The sequence below is a fragment of the Polypterus senegalus genome, chromosome 14, assembly GCF_016835505.1.
Source record: "Polypterus senegalus isolate Bchr_013 chromosome 14, ASM1683550v1, whole genome shotgun sequence".
In the NCBI taxonomy this organism is placed as follows: Eukaryota; Metazoa; Chordata; class Cladistia; order Polypteriformes; family Polypteridae; genus Polypterus; species Polypterus senegalus.
Genome location: NC_053167.1, coordinates 13,141,576 through 13,159,244, shown reverse-complemented (window position 1 = coordinate 13,159,244; position 17,669 = coordinate 13,141,576). Strand labels below are relative to the sequence as shown.

At 39.0% G+C, this 17,669-nt stretch overlaps 1 protein-coding gene across 4 annotated transcripts in view; it reads right to left on the bottom strand.

Moving 5' to 3' along the window:
• Positions 1 to 17,669, bottom strand: part of LOC120515046 (formin-H) — a 220,375-nt gene that overhangs the window by 113,644 nt on the left and 89,062 nt on the right. For all 4 annotated transcript variants that reach the window (XM_039735748.1, XM_039735750.1, XM_039735751.1 and 1 more), the window contains 2 exons: positions 5,861 to 5,972; positions 2,687 to 2,777 (listed from right to left, as the gene is read on the bottom strand). In XM_039735748.1, the coding sequence (XP_039591682.1) occupies positions 2,687 to 2,777; positions 5,861 to 5,972 (203 nt within the window). The remainder of the gene's footprint in view (positions 1 to 2,686; positions 2,778 to 5,860; positions 5,973 to 17,669) is intronic.

The window sequence follows — 17,669 nt, the reverse complement described above, 5'->3', positions numbered from 1 at the left end:
ATAACCTTAAATGGTCTTTGGGGGTACATTTTAGAGTCTAATCTGCCTTTTTTAATAAAATTCTTAATTTTTTTTAAAATTTATATTCTATTTTTGAAAAATACAAGTATGAGACTTGGTCATACCATAGTAACTATTTTGGTCAAAGTAGTGAAAGAGTATAATATGGGGGCAGATCATATATCAGGCGCTGTTTACATTAATATGTTTTTATTTAAAAAGGCAGACGTGTCTCTATTATTGCCTTTTGTCAATGAAAACAAATATTTTTGAAATGCTACCCAGAACCGGAGACTTTTGAAATGAAAATACACACTCTACTGCACTCTGGTTAGTTTGTTCTTATTAAGTGTCTCTTACCTGATTCGTTTTCTTTCATGGAAGAAAGATGTATTTCAACAAAGCAAGCACTGAAGAGTTTGCTTTCCACTGAGCTATTATGTTGCTTATATGTATGCATTTTGTATGATTGTTAGATATCATGGTCAAGTGACTACTCACACTGCATGAAAGAGTTACCAGTAATAGAGCATATGTGCTCGGTGCTCGGACTATACACACTCACTGAGGTTATTGCTCAATTAATTTTGGGAAATTTAACGGTGACATCAGAATATCCTCAAGATACTTCCTGTTACCTTCTACTGTATGGTGTGTTTTCTCTGCAGTGTTTCAAATCCCCCACAGAAAAGTTAGAACACATTCTAAGGCGCATGACTGCTTGAGAAAATTCACTTTATAAAACAGCCGACTGAAATTTCGACCAGACAGAAATTCTTTTGATCGTGTGGCTGCCCAGTTCTGAGTGGCAACAGGGCATCACATCCCCTCTAACACTGATATTAAACCACAGTTGATGAGGTTTATGTTTTGGGCTTATTTAGAAAATCAGTTGACAACTGCAAATTGGAGTTAAACCCTTGCTGAAATCACAGTGTACTGTATTGCCCAGTACTGTACTGTATGTATGCTGTGCCCATGCTCAGTATAGGCCTATGTTTTCAGTTGTTTTAGTATGGGTGAAAATACTTCTGTAAAAAATGTGAAAATGCTAGGTGGATGGAGCTCATTTTTGTTAAAACTGCCATTTTTAAAAGAAAATGTCATAGCGTTGATGTTGCCTCAAAGATCTGAATGCAATCAACACATTCTTTTCAAAATGTAGTACTATTTTTGACCCAAACACATTTTGCATATCTTGTCTCAATTCCTGATATATAATTGCAGCTTTGGATATTCTGAGCTGTAAATGATAAGTCAAAATTGATTTCCTTATTTAAATAATGTGATTTCTCACAGACAGGTATGAAGACTATCCTTTTCTTGAGGCTGAAAGTGCCAATAAAAAATGATTACAGTCAGAAAAACCTATTCATTGTAAGCATAAATAAATTACCAGGAATACTAGCAATCTCCTTTTAATATACCCTTTTTTAAAATGGTCACAGTCACCATTTTATGAGGCACGAGTCAGGTATATAGGGAACGCCATCAAAAAGAAAGAACTCCAGATGTCTTAAAGCGTGTTCTTCTCACTTTTCTGGAGAGGACATGAAACATTGCAAAGAAGACAAATCCTTGACATTCACAGGAAGTGACTGGAGGAGTGCCCAGCCCAGTGAGGCCAAAGGACAACCTCTTACAGTTTTGAGAAGCAGGACTGAAATAATTAAGCCCTCAAGTAGCAAAGCTTCAGTTCAGTTCTGCTTGTGTCCAGTTCAGGATATACTTGGGAAGCCAACTTTGAACAAGATTTTATTCTACAACAAATTTTGGAGTCTAGTTCAAGCGCCTAAAATTTTAAATTAGAACAAATTAACAGGCTAGGACTCCTGGAAATCCTGGAATGTGGTGCTATTTTGTATTGAACTGTTCTAATGTCAGTCTGAGGATGGAACATATCTTAGCACATTCTGGTTGACTGAGCGCCCCCATATTGGCACATAATATTTGAAAATGATGGTACATGTTCTTAGCATGTGTGACAGATGGCTGGAAGACCTTGATGGTGGAAGGATCAGGAGAGAGACAATACCTCCCCCGGGACAGGAGAGGGCAGCCCCCCTGGGTTGCATCGGGGCCACAGGCTTGGAGATTGGAAGCTCAACCCTGCTGGGGGCCATGGCTACCACCAGGGGGTGCCTGGACAGTCCTGGAAGCCTGAACTGCAGCACTTTCGCCACACCCGGATGTGCTGCCAAAAAAGGATCCGTTACACCTGAAGCACTTCCGGGTGCCTATGCAGCACTTCTGCCACACTTGGGAGTGCTGCTGAACGGAGATCAGAGTGCACCTGGGGTACTTACGGGTGCAGTATAAAAGAGGCTGCCTCACTCCGTTCAAGGAGCCCGAGTTGGGAGAAGGAGGACAAAGCTTGCAGGAGAGTAGTGGAGGCGGAAGAAAAAGGAAAGAAAGAGAGAGGAAAAGGACTGAGAAATAATTGTGGCAATTTGGTGCGGTATAAAGGCAAAAGGAAAGTAATAAAAATGTGTGTGCTTAGCACTTGTGTCACTATGCCTGACGATGTCGAGGCTGACTGCCACACATGTCACATACAAGATTTTTTGTTATTAAGTAGATTTATTGCAGAGAAAGTAGTTTCCATTAATTTGTTACTTTGCCCATTTATTTAGGATGGCAGTGTTATCCATTTTTTACTTTATAAGTTGCTTAATGGAAAACTTACCTCTTTCATGTACTGGTCAACAACATGGAGCTCAGAATCTGAGCTCTTACAAGACTTGTACATTTCTACATCATCAGGAGTAGGTAAATATCTGTAAAAAAACAAAAGGGAAGATGGTTAAAGTCTATGACATCCATTCATTCAGGTCATTCAACAGATTACAAGCTAAAGTTTCAATGAATCACATTCACAGTTCATGTTTTCTGTGCCCACAATAATCACACTAGCAAAGTTGTTCCATTGCAAAATCATGCAGTACCACTTGATTCAACCCTTTGCATCTGTGGAACACATGAGGTTGATTTTCAGATGAGTCAACTGGCCCAAATTACAGTGTGTGCTAAAAACACACAAAGACTAAATAGCTAGCATTTTATTAATGTTGTAATATCTCACTGAGAGAATCTAAGGTCCCTGCTTATAACAAAAAGACATTATCTATCCCTATGCAAAGAGAAATTAAAGTTGCCACTTTAAAATATTGCCAACTGGCATACTCATTCGCATTGTGAGTATGCAATACTAGTGTAGCACATATAAATATAATACTGTATTTCAGTTAGCTTGGACCAATTCCACTTTGCATATTACCACAACTGGTCCACAAGATATGCATTTCATACCATCCTGGCACACCTAGGTAACAAAACTGCTACGCTACAGTACAGTTCATAGATTACATCTTAGCATTTAACAATAGAATGTATGATCATCACCATCTACAACTACGTTTTGGACTTTCCACATTGCAGACCCAAGCATATGCAGACATCACATCCTCAATATTAACCCTCAACACAGGGACAGCCAAGATTAGTTTGGTGAACACTCTGATATACAGTACTTCGAACTCACCTATGAACATGTGGGAAAATGCAGCTCCAAATCCACTGTCAAATTTGTTTAAGACACCACCATTGCAGACTTAATTACTACTGATGAGATGCTTACAAGGAACATATTGACAGTGTTTTAGCATTATGTTTACCCTCAGAAAATCAAGTCAAAAATGCTGAATTGTTTTCAACAAGAAAAAACATTATTATGTGTAAAAGAAAGATGTAAATACCAAAACTTCAACATAAACATTGGGAAATGTATGTGTAATGTTAACTACTGTACTAAAGCAGTTTTAGTACATGTTCTTCATGCGATATATTTTTGAAACAGTCACCAATGCACAACTTGACATCATAATTTGAGCATGAGAAGGTAGAATGTCAGTGCCTGATCTGCACAACTGACAAGCTCATTGTGTTAATGTAGGTTACTACAGCTCAAGGCGTATTGACTTCCACAGTTTCCCTCATATGAACATTGACAGTTGCTCTATCATTAACAGTGCTTAGCAGGTGTCGCATGTGGCTGGGGGTGGAGACCAGCCGGGACACCCAGGAGGACCAGAGGAGGGCTTGTACCTCCTCCAGACCGCGAGGGGGCGACTGCCCTGGTTGTGTTGGGGGCCACGGGTAGAGGGCTTGGAAGCCCAACCCTGAAGGGGCCCGTGGCCACTGCCAGGCGGCGCCCTGGTGCCTGAACAACCCTGGACCTCAGCACTTCCGCCACATCAGGAAGTGCTGGGGGGAAGAGGAGCAGGGACACCCGAATGGCTTCCGGGTGCGCAGCCGGCACTTCTGCCACACAGGGTTGTGTCCGCGGGAGATTGCTGGGAAGCAGCTGGAGCCCATCCAGGTTCCTAAATAAGGGCCTTCATTCAGTGGCGGAAGTCGGGTGGAAGAAGGACGGAGCTGGAGAGAGGACAGGAGGCAGCTGGAAAGGCATTTAGACTGTGAGGCCTGGACTTTGGGGGATCGGTGCTGGAGGCACTGGGACGTGCACTGAACTTATTTGTAAATATAATCATTGTAAATAAACGTGTGTTGGGTGCAACAAACGATGTCCATCTGTCTGTGTCTGGGTCAAGTTCTACACAGGCTAAATCTTTTTTGCACTTCCACTTGATTGCAGTTTTTTGGCCTTTTTGCTATGCACCATAGTGAATCTTCAGGTGGCCAAATTAACCAAGCACATCATGGTGGTACAGTTGTACAGTGCCACATGGATACGTTTCACTCTACATGTAAACGCCTGATGACCAATTCACATTGTCACCACTATTGCTTGATTCAACTAATGGTTCAGTTTTAAAACTGGCTTTATAGCTGTTCCGAAAGTAATTCATGCTTTACACTGTAGAGCAGATCATTAAACGTCACCCCGAGTTGGACTTGGGCTTAACCATAATTACAAGAATTTCAAACCACCAAGAAGGTTAATGACCACAAAAACAAGAAGCTGGTTATAGACTTTGGGAAACAGGAGGCACACTACTTTCATAGTCTACATTAGTGGAAATGCTGTAGGGAGGGTTTAGTAAAATGAAACTTAGTTCAAGACTGACCACAGTGTCCTTGACAGCCTGCTTGCTGCAAACTTGCTAGGAATTCTTAATTCAGTTGCATTTATTTTTGCTCAGTTTTCAGTTAATTACTTCAGAATTCATAATTACAGCATTCTAATTATAAAGATGTTTGCTGCGTATGAGATGAGAACATTACCAACATACTAAATCCTTTCTGACCTTGGGGCTTTTCCTTGTTTTTCTCTTTTTCCAGCTTATTTCAGAATAACAATGCAAAAACTACTGTAATGACATTTGTATAGACATGAACACAGGCAGTCTGGACTGAGCAGACAGTATGCAGCATGTACAAACAAATATATTTCTTTTTTTTTATTTTACTCACAGATATTGCCATATGAACATTAACAAAACCACAATATTTGCCACTAGATCAAGTTACTTTATTTTCCTTAAAATCATACAAAGATTAATTACGACTGGTGCTTCAAATATTATAACACTTGAAACACATGAAATATTACAAAATTATTCTGGAAGTTTGTTTCATGTAAAAAGGTACACATAATTAAATGACTTGCAATGAAATATCGCTGTATTTCAACATATTTTATAATTTAAATGTTTTTATGGTTACAATGCAATTGTATTGAGCATTGGTGATCATTACAGTGTAAGCACACCTGCCATAGACTCTCTAATATTAGTTAAAGATTACAATGTTCCAAAAATTAAGCAAAGCACACTCTGAATTTTATGGGAAAATAAAACTATTGCAACAGACTGCAGTGTTCCAATTATAATAAACTAACCTTCGAAGAGACGTTATTTGTTCATCAGTTAGTCCTCCATCCTTTTCATTAATAATAAGGAGCTTGTCCTTTAGTTCACATGGCCGTACATGAAAGCTTTTGAGAAAAATATCTAAGGAAAAGGACAAAAAGGTGATATAGGTGTATAGTTGGACAGGTAAGATTAAGACTTCTATTAAGATGTTACAATCGTCAGCCACTTTCTTAACAAAACTATAAAACAGAAACAAAACGGACAGCAGAACCAAGCTGTTGTTATTCAGACATGGATAAATTTATTGATACCCTTAGAGCTCATTGAAAAAATGTTGTATACCTCCTGAAAAGTGATTAAATTAAAAGTCATTGTTCAATGTATACCTGTACGCCATTGATAGTTCACAGAGTAATGCAAAATAAGTGTGAAAAGAGATAAATTATTGTATATTCTACAAAGATCTTCTAAAATGGCCTGGACATATTTGTTAGTCCTCCTAGAAAAGATCATAAATAAGTGGATTAGAGTGCTTTTTTAAACTAGCTGCTTTGTTCCTTTTTGTATCTAACATGTTTCCAACCATGAAATCAATCATTCCGCCTTTTTAAACACCGTTGCTGTTTGGTATGATCATTTTTCTCACATTGAACATGGACAAGAGAAAGCAGAGAATTATCTGAGGAGATCAGAAAGAAAATTATAGATAAACATGTTAAAGGCAAAGGCTAGAAGACCATCTCCAAGCAGCTTGATGTTCCTGTGACAACTGCTGCAAGTTAGAAGTTTAAGATCCATGGGACTGTAGTCAACCTCCCTGGACGTGGCCACAAGAGGAAAATTGACTCCAGAATGGGCAGGAGGCTAGTGAGAATGGTAGACAAAAAGCCAAGGACAACTTCTAAAGAGATACAAGCTTAACTCCAATGTTAAAGACCATCAGTGTTTGATTGCACTATCTCTTGCTTTTTCAGTGACAGTAGGTTCAATGGAAGAAAACCTGGAAGGACTCCACTGTTGAAATAAAAACATAAAAAAGCAAGACTGGAATTTGCTAAAATGCATATTTGACAAGCTACAAGAGAGATGAAGAAAAACTGGAGCTTTATTGCAAGTGACATCACCTGTATTTCAACAACTGAAAAATGAAACATTAAAAGAAAGGAACACAAAACCTTCTGTAAAACACGGAGGAGACTCAGTTATGTGTTGTGGCTGCTTTGCTGCATCTAGCACGGGTTGCCTTGTGTCTGTACTGGGCACAATGAAAATTCAAGACATTCTGACATACTGACCAGTGTCAGAAAGCTCTGTCTTAGTCACGGGTCATGGATCTTCCAACAGGTTAATGACTCAAAACACATAGCTAAAAGCAACCAAGAATGGCTACAAACAAAACATTGGACTGAAGTGAAGTGGCCTTCCATAAGCTCTGATGTGAATCCTATCAAACATCTAAGACAAGAGCTGAAACATGCAGTCTGGAGAAGGTAATCTTCAAACCTGACACAGATGGAGCAGTTTGCTCAGGAAGAGTGAGCCAAACTACCTGTGGACAGGTGCTGAAGTCTCATGGAGAGCTATAGGAATTGCTTCTTTGCAGTGATTGCCTCTAAAGGTTGTGCAACAAAATATTAGGTTAAGGGCTCCAACATCTTTCCCCCTGTCATTTTAATTTGTATTACAATTTAAAATATTCTGTTGAATCAAAACTCTAAAACAAAGTTTAGTTTTTGTTAAATTCAGACTGAACCGTAATGGGTGCCAGTTACTTTTGTTAGTTTCAAGTTATTTCAGAGACAATTGTGGGTTCTTCTGTTTTTCGTGTCCAGCAGGATGCCTGTAATTGCCTCCTTTGCTGGGCTTGTCTTGACAGGACTACCGGTTTTTTAGTTCCTTCTATCATGTGGGCATTTATCACACAGCGATTAATAAGTAGGTCAGGCCTGAAGATCTGATCTCTCTGAAGTAATTGATGTAACTGAATAGACCTAATTTTGTGCAGACAAACAACAACTCGTCTAGCTGTTGAGTTGAATGAAACCCTGCAGGTGTAATTGTTACTTTACACTCTTCACACAGTAACAGCAAAACATCAGCTGCCTGCCAATAAATCTTCCAATATGGACCCCTCTGGTTTTTGTCAAGCAACATTATTACAGGTTTTATAAGGAATAGTTTTCAAGTACATTAGTTTAGAAACACGAATGAACTTGCTCTGGATTCACTTTAGCACAGTAATATAGGAACACCTTTATATGAAGCTTGTCCAGTGACTCTCATTTGATTCATTAGATAGGAAATAACCCAAATGAAAAGAAAAAACACGTGGGAAAGTCAATGCATTCTGACAAGGCATCTGTTGGTTGTTTATGCCAACATAAGAGCTAGAAAAAAAAAAATACTAGTTACAATAAAAACGAGTAGTAACAGAGTGGCTTCACATGTGCTACAACTTAGCCCAATCATGTTTCATTCACAGTGTCATGTTGCAGTATAGAACAATGCTGAGCTTTTCTCCCCGTTCATTTCATAATGCTTGCAGCAGTTAAGATATATTTTATAGACCACAAATCTATTTCCATCCACTTTGCAATACATTTTTTCCTTTCATCTCAGTATATTTTGTTACTGTAAAAAGAACAATAAACAGGTAGTGATCAATTCCCAATTCTGAAATAAGTCTTGTTTTGCATTTTGGTATTATGCGGCTGTCAAAACCCATACTACATTTTCATTTTTCACTTTCATCTTAGTAAATATTTCCAAACCATCCCTCTAAACTTCATAAATCAGACATTGTTATGGAATGTAAAGTTAAGGAAGGCAAATTTGAGTCCCACTCAGTTTAATTCACCTAACTCAACTGTTTAACTTTACTCTCTTAACAGAATACAGTTATGGAGTGTAATGGAGTGGTGGCTCTCTGGCTAAAGGATCTGTGCTGGGAACAGGAAGGTTGCAAGTTCAAATCCTGGCAGTGCCAGAAGGACTGATGGTCTGTTGGGCTCTTAACCTGCAATTGCTCTGGAGTGCTGTACAAGCAGCTGACCCCAAGCTTGTCTCTGCGTGTATCTGGAGAGTAAGTTGGGTTATGTAAAGAATGACAAATTCCTAATACAAGACATTTTATATGGCAAATGAATTATCATTATCAGCATGTTAGCTTCAAATTCACTGATTTACTGTGGATATTTTTTTACTTAAAAATTAACTTTATCGAATCCATCAGGAAATGCAGTGAGGAATTTACAAAGTACTGAAGTGTTGTTATTGTTAAATATAATCCATCAATTATAAAAAAAAAAAAAAATGGAGGGGATGTAAACTAAGGAACTTAATTACTAAACAAGCTGCTTCGGCATACGCACAACAAATACAGAACACTTCATTGGCTCCATTCGCAAGCACAATAACCTCAAAAGTGCCCAAAATGAACTTTCAGTGCTGTTAGTGTGTCAGCATGTCTCTGACAAGCAATGCTGTTATGGTGGATCTCAATTGTGGCAGACGACAGGGGGCGTATGCCCAGCTGAAATGCCTGGAAGGACCGGGAGAGGGATTATACCTCCCCTGCACCACAAGAGGGCAGCTGCCCTGATCTGTATGGGGGCCATGGGAACCGAGCATGGAAGCTCAACCCTATTTAGGCTAACCGTGGTTACCACCGGGGGACACCTGGAGGTTTGTGGAGCCCTGGAGACCAGCACTTCCGCCACACCAGGAAGTGCCACTGGAAGTTTGTCAGAGAGCACCTGGAGCTCACCCGGGTGATTATAAAAGAGGCCGCCTCCCTCGAGCAGGGGAGCCGGAGTCGGGAGGAATGGAGGAAAGGTGGCCTTAGAAGTCCAGAAGGGCGAGACACGGACTCAAAAGGTGTTGCATAAACACTGTGAGTGTGCTGGACTGTAAATAAAATGTGTGTGGTTTTTGGAAATCTGGCGGTCTCAGTGTCTGTCTGTGTCTGGGGCTATCTTTTACACAATCTACTTGTTTTTGTGTGCTCAGCTACAACTCTGATCTGGTCTGGAACTCTACCTAAGCCATATGCATTAAACTTGACATTCCTCCACTAAATCAGTGTAAAGGTGAGACAGTCTGTTTTCATTTGATCTAAAATACCAACCATGCATATGGACCATAAATTGCTACATCATTTCTTTTCTAGTGGCATTTTTAAATATTATAAATGCAGTGTGTCACACTGAAATCTTTCTGTTACTTAAGGGATGAAGATGGATTGAACATTCAAAGGAATGGTTGCCCTTTATGACTGGAGTCAACTACATGTAACTTATATACAGAGTTTTTAGAACGTATTCAGACCCCCTCAAGCATTACACATTTTTTAATGTTTCAGTGTTGTACTAAAATCATTGAAATTCATTTTTTCCTCATCAATCAACATTCATTACCCACAGAATGACAAAGCCAAAACAGGATTTTAGAAATATTCACAATTTAAAAAAAACAAAAACAAAACTGAATATTTAATTGATTAAAGCATTCAGACCCTTTTCTTAGTACTTTGTTAAAGCACCTCTGACCTGGAGGTTTCTTGGGCATGATACGCCAAGCCTCACACACCTGGATTTGGGGAGTTTTTGCCAAAATCTCTGTAGTTTCTCTTATGCTCTGTCAGTTTGGATGGAGACCTTCAGGAAACAATTAGATTTAAGTCTCTTCATAGATGTCTTATTGGGGTCAAGTCTGGCTCTTGTTTTGCCACTCAAGAACATTCACAGAGTTGTCCCTAAGCCGTTTCTGGGTTGTTATTGCTTTGTGCTTAGGATTGTTGCCCTGCTTGAAGGTGAACCTTCAACTTAATCCGAGGTCCAGAGAACACTGGAGAAAGGATATACCTGTACACCCTTCAGCTTTCCCTCAAACCTCAACCCTGTCTAGTCTTCCAGTCCTTGCCATGATACTGCCACCCAATAAAGCTACAGTACTGGAATGGTATTGCGCTGATGTTGTGGTGCCTGGTTTCCTCCAAATTAAGGCCAAACAGTCAAATCCTGGTTTCAGCAGACCAGATAATCTTGTTTCTCATAATCAGGGATTTCTTTAGGTTCCTTTTTTTGCAAACTCCATACAGGCCTTTAACTCTGCCATAAATCCCAGATTAGTGGAGTGTTGCAGTGGTGGTTGTCCTTCTGGAATTTTGTCCTATCTCCACACAGGCGCCTCGGAGCTCGTCCAGAATGATCATTGGGTTCTATGCTTTGATAAAATGCTGTCTCTAATTTCTTCAAGCAGTTCTTTTGACCTCATTACTTGTTTTTTGCACACTGTGACCTACTATAGATAGATGACTTTAATCAGCCTTGATGTTGTTTTTAAAGTGCTTTATAAATACATTAAATAAATATATTTCTAATCATGTCCTATAAATTGAATTGAGCACAGATGGACTTCTAACCAGGCATAGAAACATCTCAACGGTGATCAAAAGAATAAGCTGTAACTGTGCCAGATTACAAATGTCATAGCAAAGGGCTTGAACATTTGTGTCAATGTGATATTTTGGCTTTTTATTTTTAATAAATTTACAAAAAATCCTAAAACCCTGTTTTTGCTTTGTTATTGTGTGGTATTGAGTGTTGCTTGATTACTCAAAAAAACAAAGTAAACTGTTTAAGCACATGATAACAAAATGAGAAAAAGGTGAAGAGGTTGGACGGAACTTCAATATTACAGATGACAAACTACACCAGTCACTACTAAAGGGACCAGCAGTGGTAAATAAAGAATCTTAGAAAGGTACATTTAGACAAACTGCACATTAGCTAAAATCAATTAAAACAGCTCCCAGTCTGCTGCCTTTTAGGTGTCTTTTGAAGTCTTGTCTCTTGTGACTTGCTCAGGTTTTTAACCACTTTGGTCTGCTTCAAATTCAGAACAGCCTCTCGCAATGATGTAGTTTTAATGTGCCGTGCATGTTAACAGGTTGCTCTTTTGCATTTTATTCCTTGTACTAATGCAATGCCATACTGTTTATAATCCACCAAAGACTGCTGTTTGACTGTGTAGGCTGACACCAGAATGGCACAGGACAGAGTAACACTGGCTCTCTCACCTCAGTAAGGCAAAACATTACATGACAGTGCAGAAGGATGAGCACCATCAGGGAATGTTAAGTTCTGTAACTATAGTGGGTGCTCCAAAAGTAATTTACTGTACAGAGAGATCCATAAGCAAGATGAAACAGGGAGAAACATATGACAGAACTCAGGACACCTTCAGGCCAAGAGATGACAGGGCATAATTCCTAGATGGAAAAGGTGCAACCATATTGTCTTTAGGATAATAAGGCTCAGGAGGACTGCTAGTAGGCCAGTCATTACTCACCATTAGGAGGTAGCATGCTGTACCTGCTTTGAGGAAAGCACTTCCAAAAGATTATCCTAGAAAGGGATATACACTCACCTAAAGGATTATTAGGAACACCATACTAATACGGTGTTTGACCCCCTTTCGCCTTCAGAACTGCCTTAATTCTACGTGGCACTGATTCAACAAGGTGCTGAAAGCATTCTTTAGAAATGTTGGCCCATATTGATAGGATAGCATCTTGCAGTTGATGGAGATTTGTGGGATGCACATCCAGGGCACGAAGCTCCCATTCCACCACATCCCAAAGATGCTCTATTGGGTTGAGATCTGGTGACTGTGGGGGCCATTTTAGTACAGTGAACTCATTGTCATGTTCAAGAAACCAATTTGAAATGATTCGAGCTTTGTGACATGGTGCATTATCCTGCTGGAAGTAGCCATCAGAGGATGGGTACATGGTGGTCATGAAGGGATGGACATGGTCAGAAACAATGCTCACATTTAAACGATGCCCAATTGGCACTAAGGGGCCTAAAGTGTGCCAAGAAAACATCCCCCACACCATTACACCACCACCACCAGCCTGCACAGTGGTAACAAGGCATGATGGATCTATGTTGTCATTCTGTTTACGCCAAATTCTGACTCTACCATTTGAATATCTCAACAGAAATCGAGACTCATCAGACCAGGCAACATTTTTCCAGTCTTCAACTGTCCAATTTTGGTGAGCTCGTGCAAATTGTAGCCTCTTTTTCCTATTTGTAGTGGAGATGAGTGGTACCCGGTAGGGTCTTCTGCTGTTGTAGCCCATCCGCCTCAAGGTTGTGCGTGTTGTGGCTTCACAAATGCTTTGCTGCATACCTCGGTTGTAACGAGTGGTTATTTCAGTCAAAGTTGCTCTTCTATCAGCTTGAATCAGTCGGCCCATTCTCCTCTGACCTCTAGAATCAACAAGGCATTTTCGCCCACAGGACTGCCGCATACTGGATGTTTTTCCCTTTTCACACCATTCTAGAAATGGTTGTGCGTGAAAATCCCAGTAACTGAGCAGATTGTGAAATACTCAGACCGGCCCGTCTGGCACCAACAACCATGCCACGCTCAAAATTGCTTAAATCACCTTTCTTTCCCATTCTGACATTCAGTTTGGAGTTTAGGAGATTGTCTTGACCAGGACCACACCCCTAAATGCATTGAAGCAACTGCCATGTGATTGGTTGATTAGATAATTGCATTAATGAGAAATTGAACAGGTGTTCCTAATAATCCTTTAGGTGAGTGTATATGGGTCAAAACTATGATGCAGAAGATCTTGTCTGGTGTAGATGGGTCAATAATGTCACAAATACATACTACAGTGAAATGTACTAATCAATATGCAAAATGTTACCACTATCTGGTGCCATGAAGATGAGTATTACTACCTTAGCTCAAAACATATGTAATCCTTACCACAATGTATATTATATACTATGTATTTAATACAATATATATACTCAGACAAATATAAAGAGTGATGGACAATGTCAAAACATGATCAATAGCAGGCCTGCAGAAAAAAAATAATTGCTTCCTACAAAACCCTGAACTTATTTTTATAACTGCATAAGAATAAATACCTTCTAGGAGTTGACCTCTTATGTCTTTGAAGCCTAAGACAACCAAATTTTATAGTAGTACATACAAATGAGCATTAAAATGCACACGTTTAAATGTCTTGACCTTACAGTCTAGTACACTACGTTGATGTGTAACTCTAAAAGTTTTGTTAAATATTCTCTTTGTGGGTTTTTGGGGAAATAATCAGAGGATACTGAGAATGATTACAGATATCCTTACTGTATACTGTATGCACTCTGCATATGTTTAGATTTAACTTTTGGTGTGGGCTTTAATAAAACAAATGTTGCATAGCTGGATATATTTTGACTATAACATGTATGAAATACATAGAAAATTTTCAAAAAATGGGGGAGAAAAATTACTAGACAAAGACTAAAATTTTAACAAGTGTCTGAAAATACAATTAAACAGAAACTAGAATAGAACAAAAAATACAAAAGATTCAAGTCATGACTTAAATAAAGAGGTAGGCTAAATAGATCTAATTGGAAATGCTGAGAAACAAAAAGTAGAAGACGTGGCTTGAGACGAACTGCACCTGAGGGGAATGGCCAAAAGGGAGTGAATGGGCTGATCTGAGGTTGTTATATGACAGCTCTGTGTCCCATGGATTAAATCTATCCAAAATAATTAATCCATTCATTTTCTAAACCCAGTTATCTGGAGCAGATATACAGGGAAGCTGGAACCTGTCCCAGCAAACATCAGGTGCAAGGTAAGAACAATAGAGAGAGTATCATAACTTTATATTAGAGATCCGGACAAATAAGTCTGACAACAAAATAATAATAGTAATAATAATATGCACCAAGCTAAAATGACCAAATCCCCGCCAAAAAAAAAGTCACTAGTTAAAAGTCTATGAATAAAAGTGAACTTAGTTACTTGAGATTGCCTATACATATGGTGACCATGATGAATGACACACCAAATTAACAATAATAATAATCTTTTAACTTGTTGGGTTTGCTAGGCTACAATACTTCCCCATGAAACTGGACTTCCAGATTGAGAGACTGCAGACAATCCAGGTCAGAAACACCATCTGCAGTACCATCATGCTGAGCACTGGTGAACCCAAAGGCTACCTACGCAGCCCACTTCTATTCACTCTGCTGACTCTTAATTGTACAGCTGCATACATCTATAAAACCATCATTAAATCTGCAGATGACCCTATAGTGGTGGATCTTATGAGCAATAGGGATGAGTCAGCTTACAGAAAGTATATACGGCAATTGGCAGACTGGTACAGGAGCAACAATAGGCATCTTAATGGGGAGAAGACAAAAGAGATAATTTGTTGATGCCAGCATCAAGAGTTCTGCATCAAGAATTCTTTGGTGTGCAGCTGGAAGCTGCAACTAAAACCACTTCCATTACCAAGAAAGCACAGCATTAACTCCACTTCCCTTGGTTGGCTGAAAAATAAAGCCTTCTTCCCTCCTCTCACCACATTCTACAGGGACACCATCAAGACATCTGCCCTCCTCTAAAGACATCTTTTTTAGGCATTGCATCCACAAAGCCTATAGCATTGTGAAGGAACGCTCCCACCCCTCTCACAGTCTATTTGTCCTACTTCTATTAGAAGGTACCGTAGCATCCAAACCAGTTCTGAAACAGCATCTACAAGTTGTTGGTCTGGACTCTGAACCCTGTGCTGTCTATCTGCCCTCAGATTTGCTCCTAGTAGCTTATTTGTATGTAGTATATTTGTACAACTTGTTACTACTCATTTTTATTATGATTTATTCTTTACTATTTATTCCATTCATCCATTATCCAACCCACTATATTCTAACTACAGGGTCACGAGGGTCTGCTGGAGCCAATCCCAGCCAACACAGGGCACAAAGCAGGAAACAAACCCGGGCAGGGTGCCAGCCCACGGCAGATTATTATTTATTTCAGTTTATTCTTCTTCTTCTTCTTCTTATTATTATTATTATTATCTATTACTCATTTATTTTTATTTATATTACAGTATACTTCAATACTTGTCTTGCACTTGCTATGTGCTTATGTACTGTATATGTTGCGTCAAGGTCCTAGGGAACGTGAGGGAAATCAAATGAACAAAAACAAATCAAGACTCTGTTGATTTCTAGGGCTGTCTACAAATGTTTCAACACTATCTTTCCTAGTAGATGTCTTTCACACATCTCTATAATTTCTTACTGATTGCATTTATTAGCTGCCAGTAAATCATTTCTCCAACTTACAGCCACTGCACCATAAACGTCTTGCATTAAACAGGTCACAACACCCTTAAGGAAGCACCTGCTTGCCATAGACCTCTTGTTCCCTAAACAGTAATTAAAGGTGAAAGACTCTGGGTTAATTTTGTTACGTGCCCAGAGGAGGCTGAGCGGTGTCGTGGCCTGGAACCCCTGCAGATTTTATTTTTTCTCTCCAGCCGTCTGGAGTTTTTTTTTTTTTCTGACCTCCCTGGCCATTGGACCTTACTCTTATTCTATGTTAATTAATGATGTCTTATTTTAATTCTTACTTTGTCTTTTTTTCTCTTCATCATGTAAAGCACTTTCAGTTAGGTTATTTGTATGAAAATGTGCTATATAAATAAATGTTGTTGTTGTTGTTGCCAGTCAGTACTTCTAGGGACTCCCAAGTGCACTCATATGAGGTAACATTTTTGAGCAGTGGTTAAGCACCCAGCTGCGTTACAACGGACTGTTGGCTTTTGGCAGCAGTTTCTGGTTCCCACTTGTCAACAAAGATTGGGTAGTCACACAGAATATTAGCCTGCCTCGTTTTCAATTTTACACTCAGAAATTCTACATTCACTTAGAAAGCTACGGTCAACAGACAGACCTAATGCAATAGCTTAATTTTTAAATTTACTACCCTGTATGGATATATAAACAAGAAAAACTAGCTAGAAAGAGGAGGAGGAGGAGAAGGGCTAGTATTGTCATACTTTCAAAGTAAAGTGAATGTCTTACTTACATGTTGGACCAAAATGGAAGTCACCATTCAATGGTGACTTGACAAATACGAATGTATTTAAATACAGAATTTTATAATATTAAATAGACACCACAAATCAGCCTACACAATGTACTCCTCACCCCTGTTTCCATGCTGTCGTGTCCTGAAGCCTTATGGAAAAACCCATAAGAAAAATTCCAGCAGAGTTAGCACCCCTTTCTCCTGTTTCTAACTTGCAATGCTGTGTACTACAGTATATCACAACTGAATGTGTTTTCAGTTTATTTTACTGTATTTAAATAATTATTCCATTAAAAAATAACAACTGCTAGAATTTATTTTAAACATTCTCAATGTCCAAGATGAAGTTAAGGAGAAGCTTTTCATGTACCTCATGAAATGTAAAGACAGGTGCTGTTCTTTTCTTGAGATCCCGTAAAGTCAATTGTTACAGAGGAATTAATCCATATAAGTCATCTGAGCTTGTTTTTTTTATAATACTGACTCTGACATTCAGGTTTCCAGTCACATAAGTTTACAACAAAGGGAAACCATTTGAAATTTGAAAGGAATGAAGAAAAGCTACAATATGAAAATATTTCTTATCTCTACTGAAAGGTGACAGCATTTTGGTGCAGATAAGCACAAGGAACAGAAAATATCCACTGGTGTAGAAAACCCAGCCTGGACATCCCCTTTAACAGTTAATGAAAGAAAGAATGGATTATAGATATTGATTCATATATTCCACGTGTATAGGTCCTTGATCAATGTCAGACAAATATCGGATAAAAGCAGACAAGCAGGAAAGCGTATGAAGTTGGTCCCAACAAAAGTTCATAAATGATATCTTTAGAATCACGTGGAACAATCTGGGGTGATAAGACCTGCTGAAAAATAACTTCTGGAACACAGCATGAT